General features: G+C 24.1%; 4 protein-coding genes across 4 annotated transcripts; 2 read left to right on the forward strand and 2 right to left on the reverse strand.

Moving 5' to 3' along the window:
* Positions 1 to 2,395: 2,395 nt before the first annotated feature.
* On the forward strand, positions 2,396 to 3,607 carry OCT59_027220 (uncharacterized protein; the record flags this gene model as incomplete). The annotated part of the gene is made up of 1 exon (XM_025334080.2): positions 2,396 to 3,607. One exon carries the CDS (start codon positions 2,396 to 2,398, stop codon positions 3,605 to 3,607), a length of 1,212 nt encoding a protein of 403 aa, XP_025184148.2.
* Positions 3,608 to 5,865: 2,258 nt separating this feature from the next.
* Positions 5,866 to 7,579, reverse strand: OCT59_027221 (uncharacterized protein; the record flags this gene model as incomplete). Its single annotated transcript, XM_066136813.1, has 6 exons — positions 5,866 to 5,879; positions 5,957 to 5,995; positions 6,079 to 6,657; positions 6,919 to 6,952; positions 7,049 to 7,272; positions 7,441 to 7,579. The coding sequence occupies 6 exons, from the start codon at positions 7,577 to 7,579 to the stop codon at positions 5,866 to 5,868; spliced, it is 1,029 nt and encodes a 342-aa protein (XP_065993264.1).
* A 1,726-nt stretch (positions 7,580 to 9,305) lies between these two features.
* On the forward strand, positions 9,306 to 11,720 carry OCT59_027222 (uncharacterized protein; the record flags this gene model as incomplete). Its single annotated transcript, XM_066136814.1, has 1 exon — positions 9,306 to 11,720. The coding sequence occupies one exon, from the start codon at positions 9,306 to 9,308 to the stop codon at positions 11,718 to 11,720; it is 2,415 nt and encodes an 804-aa protein (XP_065993265.1).
* Positions 11,721 to 12,788: 1,068 nt separating this feature from the next.
* On the reverse strand, positions 12,789 to 14,408 carry OCT59_027223 (uncharacterized protein; the record flags this gene model as incomplete). The annotated part of the gene is made up of 1 exon (XM_025331679.2): positions 12,789 to 14,408. The coding sequence occupies one exon, from the start codon at positions 14,406 to 14,408 to the stop codon at positions 12,789 to 12,791; it is 1,620 nt and encodes a 539-aa protein (XP_025184145.1).
* Between the last annotated feature and the right edge of the window lie 1,527 nt (positions 14,409 to 15,935).

The following is a 15,935-nucleotide window of genomic DNA, read 5'->3' on the forward strand; positions in this document are numbered from 1 at the left end:
TAAACCATTTTTGGGAGCTCTTACTTTTAATGTCAAAAAATTAATTCCTGTAATTCCACATCGGGTTACAAGAGTAATTAACCTTACGTTCTCCGTATTTAATGAATTTCTTTATATTAACCTTTTTTCTTTTCAATCTGGGAACTTGGTTACACTGCACCACTTACACAAAGTGGTAAAATTGTTGTTGATGATATACATTGCTCGTGTTATGCTGTTGCTCCACCATTAAGAAGTCATTAATTTACTAATGATTTCTTTTCATTTCTACTTATGGATCATACCCAGTCCTGTTTGTAAGAAAGAAATTCATCCTTATATTCGTGAGGTCAATGGATTCTCGAACAGATAGATTATTTTAACACGATTGTGCTGTTTAATGTTTTTCCGACCCTATAAAAAAACTGGATACGTTTTTAATAATATTTTTATACGATTTTTTTCCTTAGAAATAACATATCATAATAGTCCGTTGAAAGGATACGGAAAAGTGCACAATTCCGTATCAATAAAAATACAATTTAAATACGGAATTTGCATGGAACTCGCACGTAATTTAATTAGGACACCAAATTTATGATGATTTGTAATGTATTTTGGTCATAAAATTTATCACTTAAGCTACAGCTTATTGCTAGTTATATCATAAAAATTAATTTTAAAAAATAATATTTATTAAATAAATATAAAAATAAAATACAACTACAAATATATTATGAAACGTTCTTTCCTAACTATTGCAAACTTAAACAAAAAAAAAATGAAACATGAGAATATTTCTTTAACTCAATCAGAAACCAAATTTCCCCTGTAATCATCCAAGTCTCCAAGAATTGGCATTTCTAAAGTTTGGAGTCTTGTAACAGAAAGACCTACAAAAAAGAAAAAAATCCTGAAGCATTCCACAAAAAAACAAATCTACAAAAAGAAACGACCCATGAAAAAAAATTAATTCACAAAAAGAATTGACCCATGAATCACGTAAAAAAGAATTGATCTACATAAAAATAACTGACTCATGAAGAACTGACCCACAAAGAAGAATCAACCGACAAAAAAAATATATTCAACCTATAAAAATAAAAGAATTTTAAAAAGCCTAAAAAAAGGAGAATAAAAAAAAAATTTTTTGAAAAAACATTTACGAAAATTGGGAAAGAAGGTATTGAGTGAGGAATGAAAGAATAAAATCAAAAAATTTTTTTTTAAAAAAGGAGGGTGACAAAGTTAGGAAAAAGAGGATGATGAATAATTTTTATAAAAATGGGGAGACAAAAGTGGGAATGAAAAAATAAAATCAAAAAAACAATTTTTTAAAGGGGGTGACGAAGTTAGAAAATAAAAGAAAAAATAAACTTTTAAAAAGAAAGGAGTAGTGGGTATGAATAAAAAAGAGGGTGATAAATAAAGAAAAAAATAAGTTTTAAAAAGAGAGCGACAAAATAAGAAAAATAAAGGAAAGAAAGGAAGATCAAAAGCAAGGTTATCAGTATAATCAGTATATGGGGTCTGATCTAGAAAAATCAAGATAAGTGAATTTTTTGGCTAAAATTAAAAAGTTATTATATTTTAATCTAGTCATATCAAAAAGTATAATCTCAATTTTATAAAAAAATTCTCTAACCTTGATCTTGAACATCAAGTGTAACGTTTTTTAGTAATAATAAAAAAAAACTTAGTTAAAAAATGTCAAGTGCGACGTTTCTTAACAAACAAAAAAAGTTTATTTTTATTAAAATCAGATATCCAACTCCCCATGAAAAAGAACACTTGTTAAATATAATACTTATTTAAAAATTTGCATAATGCATATAATTTTATTTGAATTTAAAATAAAAATTTTATAAGTTTATATAAATTTATTTTACACATAAAATCAGATCCACATGAAATGTTGGATCCTTAAAACTACATGAATAGTATATGTAAATTTTACGTATATTTTTCACGGAAGCGTGCTTCCTATTAAACTGTCATGTAATTCGTCAATAGTATTTGGTTACAAAATAATGCAGAGACAGATCTTCATGCATCAAATTGCATCATGTATTATGAAACGTAATATTTGTTACACAATAGGGCTAAAAATCCATTAAAATAATGGACAAATCAACCCGATAAAAAAATTTCTCCTTTTTTTTTAAAAAAAAAAAAAAGAATGTGGCGATTCAACGAAGATTTGCTTTTTCTAATATTTGAAAAATTAAAAAATGATAAAAAATCACTTTATTCATGTCTTTTAGTTAATAGAACTTGGTGTGTAACAGCGGTGCCAATTTTATGGAGAAATCCTGATCAATTTTGTGTGAGTAATAATTCAAAGAATGTACTACTATATAACGTAATACTTTTACATTTATCTGAAGAATCAAGAGAAATTTTGAAAAATCAGGGAATGGATAATCTTATTACAGAGACAACATATCATCGTCCTTTATTTAATTATATGAGTTTTTGGAAATATTTAATATTGCATATCCTAGAAGATATAATTTCTTTGAAAATGATTGAAAAATCAAATGCATCTATTTTAAGAAACGAGATATTAAAATTATTTATTAATAAAAATACAAAACTTATTCAACTTTCAATTCCACGTTATTTTGATTCTCAACTACATCTTATTCCAGAGGCTGAATGTTGCTTATCAGAACTTGAAATCTTTAATTGTGATATTAAAATTGATCAAAATATTTTAAAAGGATTGGCTAAAATATGCAAATCAATTAAAAAAATTACATTATATGTTACTTCCTATGATAGTACTGATAATTATGGGATCTTTAATTTAATTGAAGTACAAAAAAATTTAAATGAATTCTATTTATTCAATAATATATTTCCTAAACACGAACAATTTTATAAAACTCTTGAAGAATCATTAATTAAACATGCAGATACTGTCCAACATTTAAGAATTGGTTGGAATCCTAATACAAGATTTCTTTCGTTCTTTGTGAACTTAGTATATTTAGAAATCCAGAAACTAAAATTCATAAATTGGTATGATCCAATTGCAAATAATTCAAAGAATTTGTCGTTACCTAATTTAAAAATTTTAAAGGTTTATTATATTCCATTGATTACTACAGTAAATTTAATTGAAAACACAACAGGAAATCTTTCTGAAATTAGTATACATTGTGATAATGACACATATTACGTTGATTATAAAATACTTATTCAAACAATTTATCAAAATTGTCCAAATATTAGGTATCTTAAATTATCATTAGATAGAAATTTATCGATTCCAGAATTTGAAAATTTATTAATTAATTGTCAATTTTTAAATGGATTAATTATTAACGTGTGCAAAGATTATGAATTTAGTTGGGATAAGTTATTTCAAGTATTAGCCAAATCTTCACCAATTAGTTTATTTAAATTTAAATTTTATTCTAAGGTATTTAAATTGAAAGATATAGAATCATTTTTTTCTAGTTGGAAAAATAGGAATCCTATATTGTTAAGAATAAATGATTCCAGAATAAAAGTGGATCAGAAATTGGTAAATTTAACCGAAGAATATAAAGCGAAAGGAGTGATTAAAAAGTATTCCTTTGGTTATGGAATGGATCTTATTGAAGATTTTGAATGGATTTAAAAGAAATCAGTAACGTATCGCACCGTAAGATTTTATAAATCAAATTCAAAATTTTTGTGGGGCAACTTAGTAGTCAGCTGTTTATACAGATTTTCCTCTAGATTCTTGTATGATTTTCATAATTCACTACATTTACAGTATTTATAAATAAGAATTGATAGATTTATCGTCAAATAGTATTTAATGTATTATTTGTCTAATAAAATTTCATTGCAAATCTATGTGAAAATAAATGTTTATATTCTATAGATAACTTGATTGCAATTTGAATACATAACCTTGAGGATTGATAGTGAACACATAAATATGGCCATTGATATACGAAATCTTGCATCATTTTTCAGTCTTTTTGATTTTGTTTATCTTGTATTTTATTCTTCATTGTGTTTGAAACTTTTTTATCTTGTGAAAATAAAAATTTTATCAGAAAAAAGAATTGATAATGTTGACATTTTGAGTGAAAATTTGACATACCTTATTTATCCTTAAAAAAGTAAAGCATGTCTCAGTTCCGAATAATAATTCTTTTTTGATATTCTCACGGACGATGATTATTTAAAAAGATACGAAATAATAAGTATAAAAAGTCTATCAATATTGAATAAAAAATCTATAAATAGCAGAATAATAAGTCAGTTTAAAAGGTATTAACGTGATATAACTAAGTTCTGTGGAATATCATGATTTTCACGCCCGCACCGTGAAAATAAACAACTATTACATTTATCACAGAACCGAGAATAAGATTATTTATTCCTTGATTTTTCAAAATGTCTCTCGATTCTTCTGATAAACATAAAAGTATTATATTGAATAATATATTCTTTGAATTATCGGTCGTAGTAGTTTTTGAATTAACGATCTTAATATATTGACCGGAGTTCCAATAAAATTGGTATCTCTGTCGCACCAAAGTTCTATTAACTAAAAACATGAATAGAGGGATTTTAATCATTTTTTAATTCTTAAATATTAGGGTTTCTATCCATATTATGTAAATATTACATTTATGAAAGTTCTTTGGACATAATGAACATGGTGCACGAAAATCTATGATTTTATATCTACGGTATTTTTTGCCATTATAAATAATAACAGATGCGAATAAATTTAATTTGATATAAATATGTAATAAAATAATTTATAACTTACTATCTAAGAAATATATAATTGATCAAAAAAAAATATTTTGAGTGATCAGTGATCACATAATATTTGACTCATAATCTAGGATAACATAAATTCATAATTATTCATAATTACGAAAATAATCATTACGTTCGTTGGGTTTCATATTACACAAATCAATGACGTTCGCAGCCCTCGATCTGAATCTTCAACCTGGTTTAAACCTAAACATTGTCTTTTTTTTTTTAATTGTACCTAGTAAAAGAGTTTTTTTTTTGGATGCTTTTTTAAATAAAGGTTAAAATTTTTATTGTTTAATTTTCAAAATAGCCATAAAATTATTTTGATTTCATATGTATTTCTTTGTAGTTATTTTACGCTAAAGATAAAAATATGTACAATAAAAAAAAAATCTTAAATCAAATTTGCTGGATAATTTAATAGTAGACCTGAAAATTTATTACTGCAACTTACATATTTATTTAGTTTATTTGTTTAAACAATACAAATAAAATTAACTATAGGGACGAAGTCCTACTGCATATGGCGGCAAAATTCTAATTACCTGTCAAAGTTTTTCTAACATTGCAAAACACTCATACCGTATTATTAACATATAAATCAACTTTACTATCATCAGCAGGAAGTATAATTACCATTGCTACTAGTGCCAACTTCCAACTCGAACACGTTAAACGAATTTTCTATATTTGCTACAAATTTATTTTACATATTTGTTCTTTACAATTGTTTACCGTCTCCTAGTGTTTTTAGTTTTTTACCTAATTAATTTACTAATCACCATGTCTCAATCGTCAAATATCCAATAGATCTCCAAATTGGATCAGCTCAGATCAGGTAACCGAACTATAAATCTGGGCCAGGCTTTTGACCTACCTTTGGGTTGGGTAACTTTATAATAAGATTAACATAACATAAAATACAATGCAATTTTTACTTTATTACATTTTTGTAACAATTCATTATATTTATTTTTCATATAATTTTATAAATACTTTATTTAATCATAAAAAATATATTCCAATAAAATATCATTGCAGTAATGTTAAAGAAAATAAATAGTAAATAATAAAGAAATTTATACCCAAGATTCCTTTCCTTTCTTTTATTCAGTTACTTTTATCTATAAGTGAAAAATAAATTATTAAATAATATTATTAATAAAATAAATCATGTAAAAAAGTTAATGTATATAAGTACCTAGGTCTAATTTAGTAAAATCTATTGCTTCTATTGATTCTATAATATAAAAAAAATAATTATATACATCAAATAAAATATTTAAAGAACGCTTTTGTAAAGTAAATTAGGAAATTAATTACCTGAATATTCTCCAAATGAATTATCATCAACCTTGTTATCAGTAGCATTTTTTGGTTCTGGAAGATTTTTAAAATTTAAAAGTCTACTCGTGTAAACTGCTTGGGGATTTGTAGTATATGAAAGAGTAGGTCCATTGTATAATAATGATGATGATGTTAACTTCTCATTAATTTTATCTGCTTCTTTAATTTGCTTTTTGATTTCATGATTTCCAGGATTTTCTCTTGAATAATATAAATCACGTAATAAACTTTTTAATTCTTCTGCTTTAGGTCGTTTTAAAGGATCAGCATCCCAACATTGTTTAATTATGTTTAGAATTAATTGAGGAATTTTATAATTTGATTTTGGCCTAAGTCCTTGACAAATGCTAATAGCTAAGAATTTATCATAAACAATATCATGATAAGGAGGAAGCCCTGTACAGACTTCATATGCAATAATTCCATATCCATATATATCACTTTCTTGAGTATATTCTTTTCCTCTTAAGACTTCTGGTGCTACATAGGGTAATACCCCATATAGTTCTTTACGTTCATTTTGGGATGGTTTTACATTCGCTGGTCGACATAATCCTAAATCAGTAATTAAAGCATAATTCTCTTCTTTTAATATATTACCACAATGAAAATCACGATGAATTAACCCATTTTCATGAATATAAGCGAGGCCCTTTGCAATATCTTGTAAAATTTTTAACTTTTCATCCCATTTTGTTGAATTAAAACTATTATTTAAATGTTGTCTTAAACTACCATTTATTACATATCCCATTACTATCATAAAATCTCTAGATTCTGGATCTTTAGTAATGCCAAAACAGTGTGTTACATAACCTATATATTTTAAAATCATTTTATGGGTTCCAATCTAAAAAAGAATCCATGTTAATAATAATTAATAGACAGTTTAACATTTATAATAGGACAATATCTTGAAATTACTATATACAAATAAGTAACTTACTTCTCTTAAAAAATCGGCCGTAATATCTTGAGAATTATGTAAACATTTTAAAACAACTGGAAAATTCTCATATTCCCTAAACCAATATTTACTTCTTTTCCATTTATTATTCTCAGAATCCCAACTTCTTATAGATCCATCTTTCCAAATTGCTTTATAAATAGTTCCAAATCCCCCTTTTGCCAAGTATTCAACATTTTCAAATCTATCATATTCAATCCATTCTAAAACGTCACGACAAGCTTTAGTTTTAAGTTGTGTTTTTTGAATAAACTTGTCAACTTCATGATTTCCACTAGTCCAATTTTTGAAATTTTGTTGAAAATTCTTAGCATTACATAACTTACACCAATCATAACCAATATTAGGCTGCTTACAATTTTTGCATTAACCATATTGTCTACAACGGTCTCTTAATTCGTCATTTAATATTAACTTATCAATTAACAAACTTTGTTCTTCAGTTAGGTCATAATAGTCAAAATCTTTTATTTGTTCAATTACATCATTACTGAGTATAAATTCTTCCATATTGGATTAATAAATGTGACTTCAATTTTATATCTAAACGGAGTAAAAAAAAATAATTTTTTTTTTTTTTTAAAAAAAAAGGCGACCTTTTTAAAACGTATTACAGTTGCACAGCAGCGATTGACAAAATTTAGGGTAATACAATGAAATCATTCAAGAAGTCAGCTGATGGTCACAGAAATCACAGATTATTAAAGTAAGAAATGTCCTTTTTCGAACAAAATACTTGTTTCACAGAAAAAAAAATCTTGTCGATCATTTTTAACGTCGAAAAATACAGTAAAGTCAACCAATATTATTGTCAATAACAATGTGCATTAAAATTACTATAATTAAAATTGTTTGATTAAAAAATTTTTAAACCATGTATTATCTAATTAGTTTAATTGCTTTAAATCAATATAAAACTAAAAGAAATATTTTACTGTAATTATATGAAGGAAATTCGTATTAATGAATAATATTAATTCATCATTAAAGTAGGTAATATTTATAAAAATTACAAACTGCTTGTAAATAAAAAATAATTATTATGACAAAACAGACAAAACAATAACGAAATTATTAAAATTTCCATCTATTTTAATAGTAACATGAAAATTTATTATTAAAACAAATTGGTATTTAATTACATACTAAATATTATCTCAAAATTCAAAAATATAATAATTTAATAATGTCAAAAGTAGTTACGCTTAAAGATACTGTAAATTATCTTAAATCAGCAATTTTATCAGTAAAATAATTTTATTGCATTATTTAGTTTCCATTATCTATAGAAAATTATTATCACCAAAAATTATTGCTATATTAATAAATGAAATAATGAGAAAGGAAGTTATTTGAAAATATCATAACTTTGCTTACCGTAAGTGGATAATGGGAGGCGGTCAGTATTTTCAATTATGCACATATGAACAAAGTTAGCTTAATAATCAAATAAGAGTAAACTTAAATATTTACCAAATAGTAAAATTTTATTATAATTAGATTTAATATAAAATTTAAAGTACGAAAGATAAACAAAAAAAAATCAAAAAAAGGAAACTGATTGGTAAACAATTATTGCTAAAAAAGGTGTATCTGCTGAGCACGTCCAGGTTATTTCTGCATATGCAAGATCCCTTGACTGAACCTAAAGGAAAAAAAAAATGAAAAAAAGAATAATTTTTAATTTACACTCAACATATTTACTATCAATTAAAAGAATATATATTGGTTATAATGATAAATTTGTACTTATTTATTGAACTAACTAACTGTACCTAAATTGCACTAGTTTATCATATAATAAATAAATAAAAAAATTCAAAAAAATGTACGATCAAGAGTTCACCCTCCAGACGGTAAAAATAAAGAATTTACTTATTATTTGTTATGAATTTATTTTTCCTTATATATACTATTAGTTATTTTTTTCTTTTTATTTTTTATTTTATTGTTTTATCGTAATATCGGATATTACCGATAAAATGCTGAACGGGTAATACCCGTTAAGAAAACGGACCGAAGCTCCGACGAGTCGCATATTTGTGTAAGTAACAAATATAACGTCATGTTGTGCACCATTATATCTAGTTGGTCAATCATTACTACGTAGAAAAGGTACTACAAAATGCTGTACGTTTGTACCACATTAATTATTTTAAGCTCATTTAATGTACTGTATTACTCAACGAACTTTCAACAAATTATCTTTTTTTTTTAAAAAAAAAAACCATCAACAATGTCGTATAACGTATTGAATAAAATTACAGATACTAATGTTTCTAAAGAGGAAGAAAATTTTTTAAAGGATCTTTTAAAATATTTTTATATTAAAATTGTTGAAACAGAAAATAATTTTATTAATTTTGAATATATTTCAAATGATTGGATAGAAAGTTACCTTAACAAGTATGATAAAAATCCTAAAAATATTCTTGAAATGATGGAATATCATAAAGAAAGTAAATTTTGGTTCACAAGTTTAATAGGATTTTTTTATCAAATAGGTATTGGTTGTGATAAGAATAAGGAAAAAGCATTAGAATTTTATTTGATCGATATTGATAATAAAAAAATTGAAAATGATTCTTTAATTAATATAAATTTCAATCAATTACATTTAATTATTGAAAAAAATGAAGATTCAATTAGTAATTTGATGATGATGAGAAATTATAATATAATTATTAAAAAATATTTATTATCATTATTTTATTATAAAGATAATATTTTATTAGATATTAAATATAAACAAAATAAATTAGTTAATCTTTTAAAATTAATCGAATATGATGATTTGGAAGTACAATATAATTCAATAATTTGTTATGAAAATGGTGATAGTAATCTAATAACTAATTATAGAAAAGTTTTTAAATTACTTTTAAGTTTATCAATGGATAATAATAATTTGGATGCACAATATAATTTAGCTATTTGTTATATGGATGGAATAGGAACTCAAAAAGATGAAAAAAAGGCATTTGACTTGTTTTTAAAAGCTGATCAAATTGAAAATGCAAGTATTTGGGATAACACTGATAACATTAAATTTTTTAAAAAGAATTTGGAATCTGCAGTAATAAATAATTCAATAGCACAAAATAATTTAGGAAATTGTTACAATTATGGTACAGGAACAAAAGAAAATAAAGCAAAAGCATTTAAATGGTATTTAAAATCAGCTATTGTAGGATATGCTGATGGACAATGTAATTTAGGATATTGCTATATGAATGGTGTAGGAACAGATAAGAATGAATTAAAAGCATTTGAATGGTATTTAAAATCAGCTGAAAATGGTTGTACAATGGGTCAAAATAATGTGGGAAATTGTTACAGACATGGTAAAGGAATAAATAAAGATAAAACAAAAGCATTTGAATGGTATTTAAAATCAGCTATTGCAGTATGTATTACAGGACAATGTAATCTAGGATATTGCTATATGAATGGTATAGGAACAGATAAGAATGAATTAAAAGCATTTGAATGGTATTTAAAATCAGCCGAAAATGGGCATATGATAGGTCAAAATAATGTGGGATATTGTTATCATTATGGTATAGGGGTAAATAAAGACGAAAGAATAGCATTTGAGTGGTACAAAGAATCAGCTATTGCAGGTTATGCTAATGGACAATGTAACTTAGGATATTGCTATAAAAACGGTATAGGAACAGATAAGAATGAAATAAAAGCATTTGAATGGTATTTAAAATTAGCTGAAAATGGGCATATGATAGGTCAAAATAATGTGGGATATTGTTATCATTATGGTATAGGGGTAAATAAAGATGAAACAATGGCATTTGAGTGGTACAAAAAATCAGCTATTGCAGGAGATGCCAATGGACAATGTAACTTAGGATATTGCTATATGAATGGTATAGGAACAGTTAAGAATGAATTAAAAGCATTTGAATGGTATTTAAAATCAGCTGAAAATGGATGTGCAATGGGTCAAAATAATGTGGGAAATTATTACAGACATGGTAAAGGAATAAATAAAGATAAAACAATGGCATTTGAGTGGTACAAAAAATCAGCTATTGCAGGAAATGCTAATGGACAATGTAACTTAGGATATTGCTATATGAATGGTATAGGAACAGATAAGAATGAATTAAAAGCATTTGAATGGTATTTAAAATCAGCTGAAAATGGATGTACAATGGGTCAAAATAATATGGGATATTGTTATCATTATGGTAAAGGAGTAAATAAAGATGAAACAGAAGCATTTGAATGGTATACAATGTCAGCTATTAAAGGATGTACTAGTGGACAATATAATCTAGGATATTGCTATATGAATGGTATAGGAACATATAAGAATGAAATAAAAGCATTTAAATGGTATTTAAAATCAGCTGAAAATGGGCATATGATAGGTCAAAATAATGTGGGAAATTGTTATCATTATGGTATAGGGGTAAATAAAGATGAAACAAAAGCATTTGAATGGTATTTAAAATCAGCTGAAAATGAGAATGCAGCATCACAATATTATATAGGAAAATGCTATCATGATGGTATTGGTATTGATATTGATATTGCTAAAGCAATTTATTGGTATGAAAAAGCTTTTGTTAATGGAATTCAAGAAGCAAAAGATAACTTAAACAAAATTGTAATGATATATATGAAATGATATATATATGAAAAGATATGAATGAATTATTCTAACTATATCCATTATCTCTATATTAAATATATATAGGTAAAGAAATCTTACCACCAAGAAAATTTATTCAAAGTTTAATAAGAGCGATATATTTATTAAGATTCTTTATTAATTACATAAATATCTGTATCAAAATATGTCATTATAATTCTAAGTTATTAAATTACATTATTTCGGTTTAATACGAACTATTTTTGATTAATTGCAAGTAAAATATATTTTTGTGATTACTTTTATTCTAAGCATCCTGATCATATTTTTTTAGGAAAATGTTGAATGTGGTAACTTTATTAACATAGAACATTTTTTTTATTTTGAGGAATGGATTTCCTTACATTTTGCTGTAAGTATATTTGTGACAGATACTTTAGGCTTAGACGATGTAGCATTACGTTTCATTATTGATATATTAAGAATTTTTTTATTATATAAATAAATGTACCTATAGTAAATTGAATATATTTTATTAATTTATTTAATATTGGTAATTGTGAAGTATTATTTCTCAGTTCAGTGATACTTTTTTTCAAAAAAAAAATTGCCATGCTGCTAAATTATTTCAAGTATTGAATACTATGAACGAATTACATTATACTAAAATAAATTTGTTAATTTACGATTAATAATCATAGACAAATTTCATTTATTTTTAGTATGTAAAACAATTATCTAATCAAAGTGATATTGAAAATTCAGTTAGGGCCAGACATTTATTACGTAATATTTTAGGAATGGGTATTTGAAGTTCTTATAATATACAAGTGTAACGTAAGATTATACTGTATATATTACGTGGGCGACCAAAAAAATTTACTATTGGCTATACGCATTTTTTCAGGCCGGAATTATGATAATTTCGGCCAGTTTCGCGACCGAGATTACCTATTAAAGAAAAGATCAACATGATTATTTTGTTATTTCGTTTGCATTAATTTAAATCATAAGTATATAGTAAGTATTATTATTCAAAGTATTAATGCTTTGTAAACAACCTAATAATTATAAATACTTTATTGAATTATGTTCATGTTATTATTATAAATAAAATTCTTTTATAAAATGATCAATATTAATACATAAATCGGAATAATATAAAACTTGAATACCATATAATTCAAATTCCTTCACTTTATCTTTTAGAGAAAACAAATCTTCACCTTTTCCTAAAATAGCTAAATATTCGACTCTTTTCTTTTTAATAATATATTCCTCTATATAAGGGAGAAAATCTTCAATTTTTTCTTTCTTTTTACTTCTAATTACCAATTTCTTAATAAAAGTATTTTGAGAATTTTTTAAGAATACTTTTAAATCACTTCCATTGATGATCGCAAGACTTAAATTCAAACTTTCCAATTTAAAAGGTAGAATTTGTCCTAAATTTTGTAATATAGTTGAACTAAAATGGTTATTATAATCAAAACCATAACAATCAATTAAAAGATAATTAAGATTCTTTTTAATATTTTCAATTAAATTGAACATTAAATTAATAATCTGATCATTTAACCCAACATATAAGTATAAAAATTTAATGTTGCTACAATATTTTATAGCTAATTCAAATAATTGAAGCAATTGTTGTGATCTATATATATTAATTCCAAAATTTTCTAAAGAATCACCAGATTTTTTCATTAACAATTCTAAAGATTCAATTTGTAATATTTCATCCAAAAATAAGGATTTTAATTTAAATGGCTTAGTAATACTAACAATTTGTTGAACAAACTTAGAATCTAGAGAATAACAATAGATAAAATGAATTGATTCTAAAACATTCAATTGATTGAATACTTCATTTAAAACAATTATATTATAAAAATCAATATAATAAAATGTAATTGTATTTAAAGTATTTGAACAATTAGAATTTTTTAAAGAAAATAATGAATGGTATAAGGGGAAATAATTAAAACCAATTAAAATCTTTTTAAGATTTTCTTGAGAATTAATGAATTGTGATAAACCTTTTTCAATTGTTGGATAATCATCAGGAAATAGAAAATAAAGTGATGAAATTGAATTACAATTAGAATAAATAAATGTTAAAAATTTTGTCATATTATCAGCTATTTCTTCAAATTCAAGTGTTAAATTTTTGATATTACAAATGAAATTTGGATTTTGTAAAATTAATTCAAGAGTATCAGAATATTCATGTTCTTGATAATATTCTATTGAAATTTCCAAACTGCACAAATTTACTTCATTTTCAATAAATAATAATATTAGTGACCTATTAATTAATTTTATAAAGTCTGACATTTGAAAGGTATCTTTAATAAAGTTGGAAGGTTGATTTTTAATCCACTTTTTAACAGAAGAACTAATGTTTTGTATATTTAAACGTTTAATAAAACTAGGATAATTAAATAATGTATGTGAATGAAATAAATTATTAAGAGTTACATATTCATCTAATATTGCTTTATTATTATCATTCAAATTATATAAATATATTTCAATAAATTTATAATTTTTAGAACATTTAATTGAAAATGGATCTTCCCATAATAATGGAATTGTTAAACGACACCATAATCTATTAACCAATATACATGAATATAATGTTTTATAATCATGATGAGAATATTGTATAATTTCATTTAATAACTCAGGCAAATCTCCTAAAAATATCTTTGAACATGCCATATCTGATATGTTAAGCGAAAAAGAAAAGAAGAGGTTTCCGAAATTCGTCAAATATGGTAAATATTATATATATGGAGCGGCAACTCCGTTTTGTCACACAAATATTTACACAAGTAAAACAATGGGTTTCAATGTTCTGATTGGTTCCCCTTATTTGCGAAGTACAACATCACATGATAAGCTGATTGACAAAATTGTCAGCAGGTTGTGATCATCAATTAATTTTACGTCTCGTCGTCTCGATATTATTAAAAAAATTTGTGTTAATGAATTTATTTAGTTCAGTAGTGATTACTAATATAAAAATTATTTTTCTTAGTAAGAATTTTTTTATAACAAATGAACAACAATTTTTTTTAATAAAAATAGATTAGTTTTTAAGTTTTTATTGAATTTTTAATTTTTCCAATCTTTTTTTAAAACCAGATTATTTTTAATTTTTTTATTGAATTTTTTATTCTTCCGGTCTTTTTGAAATCAAATTTTTTTTTTATTAATTTTTTCTCTTTTCCGGTTTATAAAAAATTTTTTTTTGTTTTTAAAAATTTAAATTATATTTATCTGATTTTTGAAAACCTGAATTCTGATTTTTTTTTTTTTGAGGGTCGGATCGTAATTATTTTTTTTTTTGTTATTTTTAAATTTTTTCTAACCTTTTTTTCTTTTATCTTTCACCTTTTAGGTTTGGATCACCTTTTTTCCGATTTTTTTTAATAATTTTTTTTTTTTTGCTAAGATTTTTTTGGTTGTTTTGTTCTTTTGCTGATGATGTAATCAAATGAATATCTTTTTTTTATTTGAATAAATATATTTAATGATTTTTAGTTAAAATAATATGATTTAAATAATTAGGGTTTATAATTAGCAAAGTATTCATTTAAAAAAAAAGTTTTTTTGATATGATATCTGTAATTTGAATAGTATCATCTTAGTTTTAGCGGACCTTTTAATATAATTAATTAATTATTGTTATATAGTGTCAATACGTTACTACTACTTTGTATACCAATTCCGTAATGTTAATAGTATTTATTGTTGTTAACAGTTCTCAAATGAATCATCCATTATTTTTTTTTTATTTTTTTTTTAACGAAGTCAATTATTTCTTTGAAGTTAACTAATCTTTAATTTTCATCCAAAAGTTACATGTTATGATTTAAAAACAAAAAATAATAATAATAAATTTGTAAATATTAATATAATATTTTATTTCTTTATTTAATAATGAAATTAACTAATTACAAATAAATAAAAATTCAATTAAGTTTATAGATTATAAAAACTTTTTTCTTAAAACTATTATTAATAAAAATTTTTTTGGAGCTTCACCTATATAAGAATTTTCTGGGATTCTACCTGGTCTTGATGACAATAACTTGGTGATAATTAAATAATTGAAAATGATCTATAAATAGAATAAAAAGAAAGGTTATCCTATGATCACTCAGATAAATGAGTTATTGAATTACTAGGCTGATATCAGAACGCTCATCCACGCTTACTCAGGCATATATACCAGATTTCATC

Source organism: Rhizophagus irregularis, chromosome 7, assembly GCF_026210795.1.
Source record: "Rhizophagus irregularis chromosome 7, complete sequence".
NCBI lineage: Eukaryota > Fungi > Glomeromycota > Glomeromycetes > Glomerales > Glomeraceae > Rhizophagus > Rhizophagus irregularis.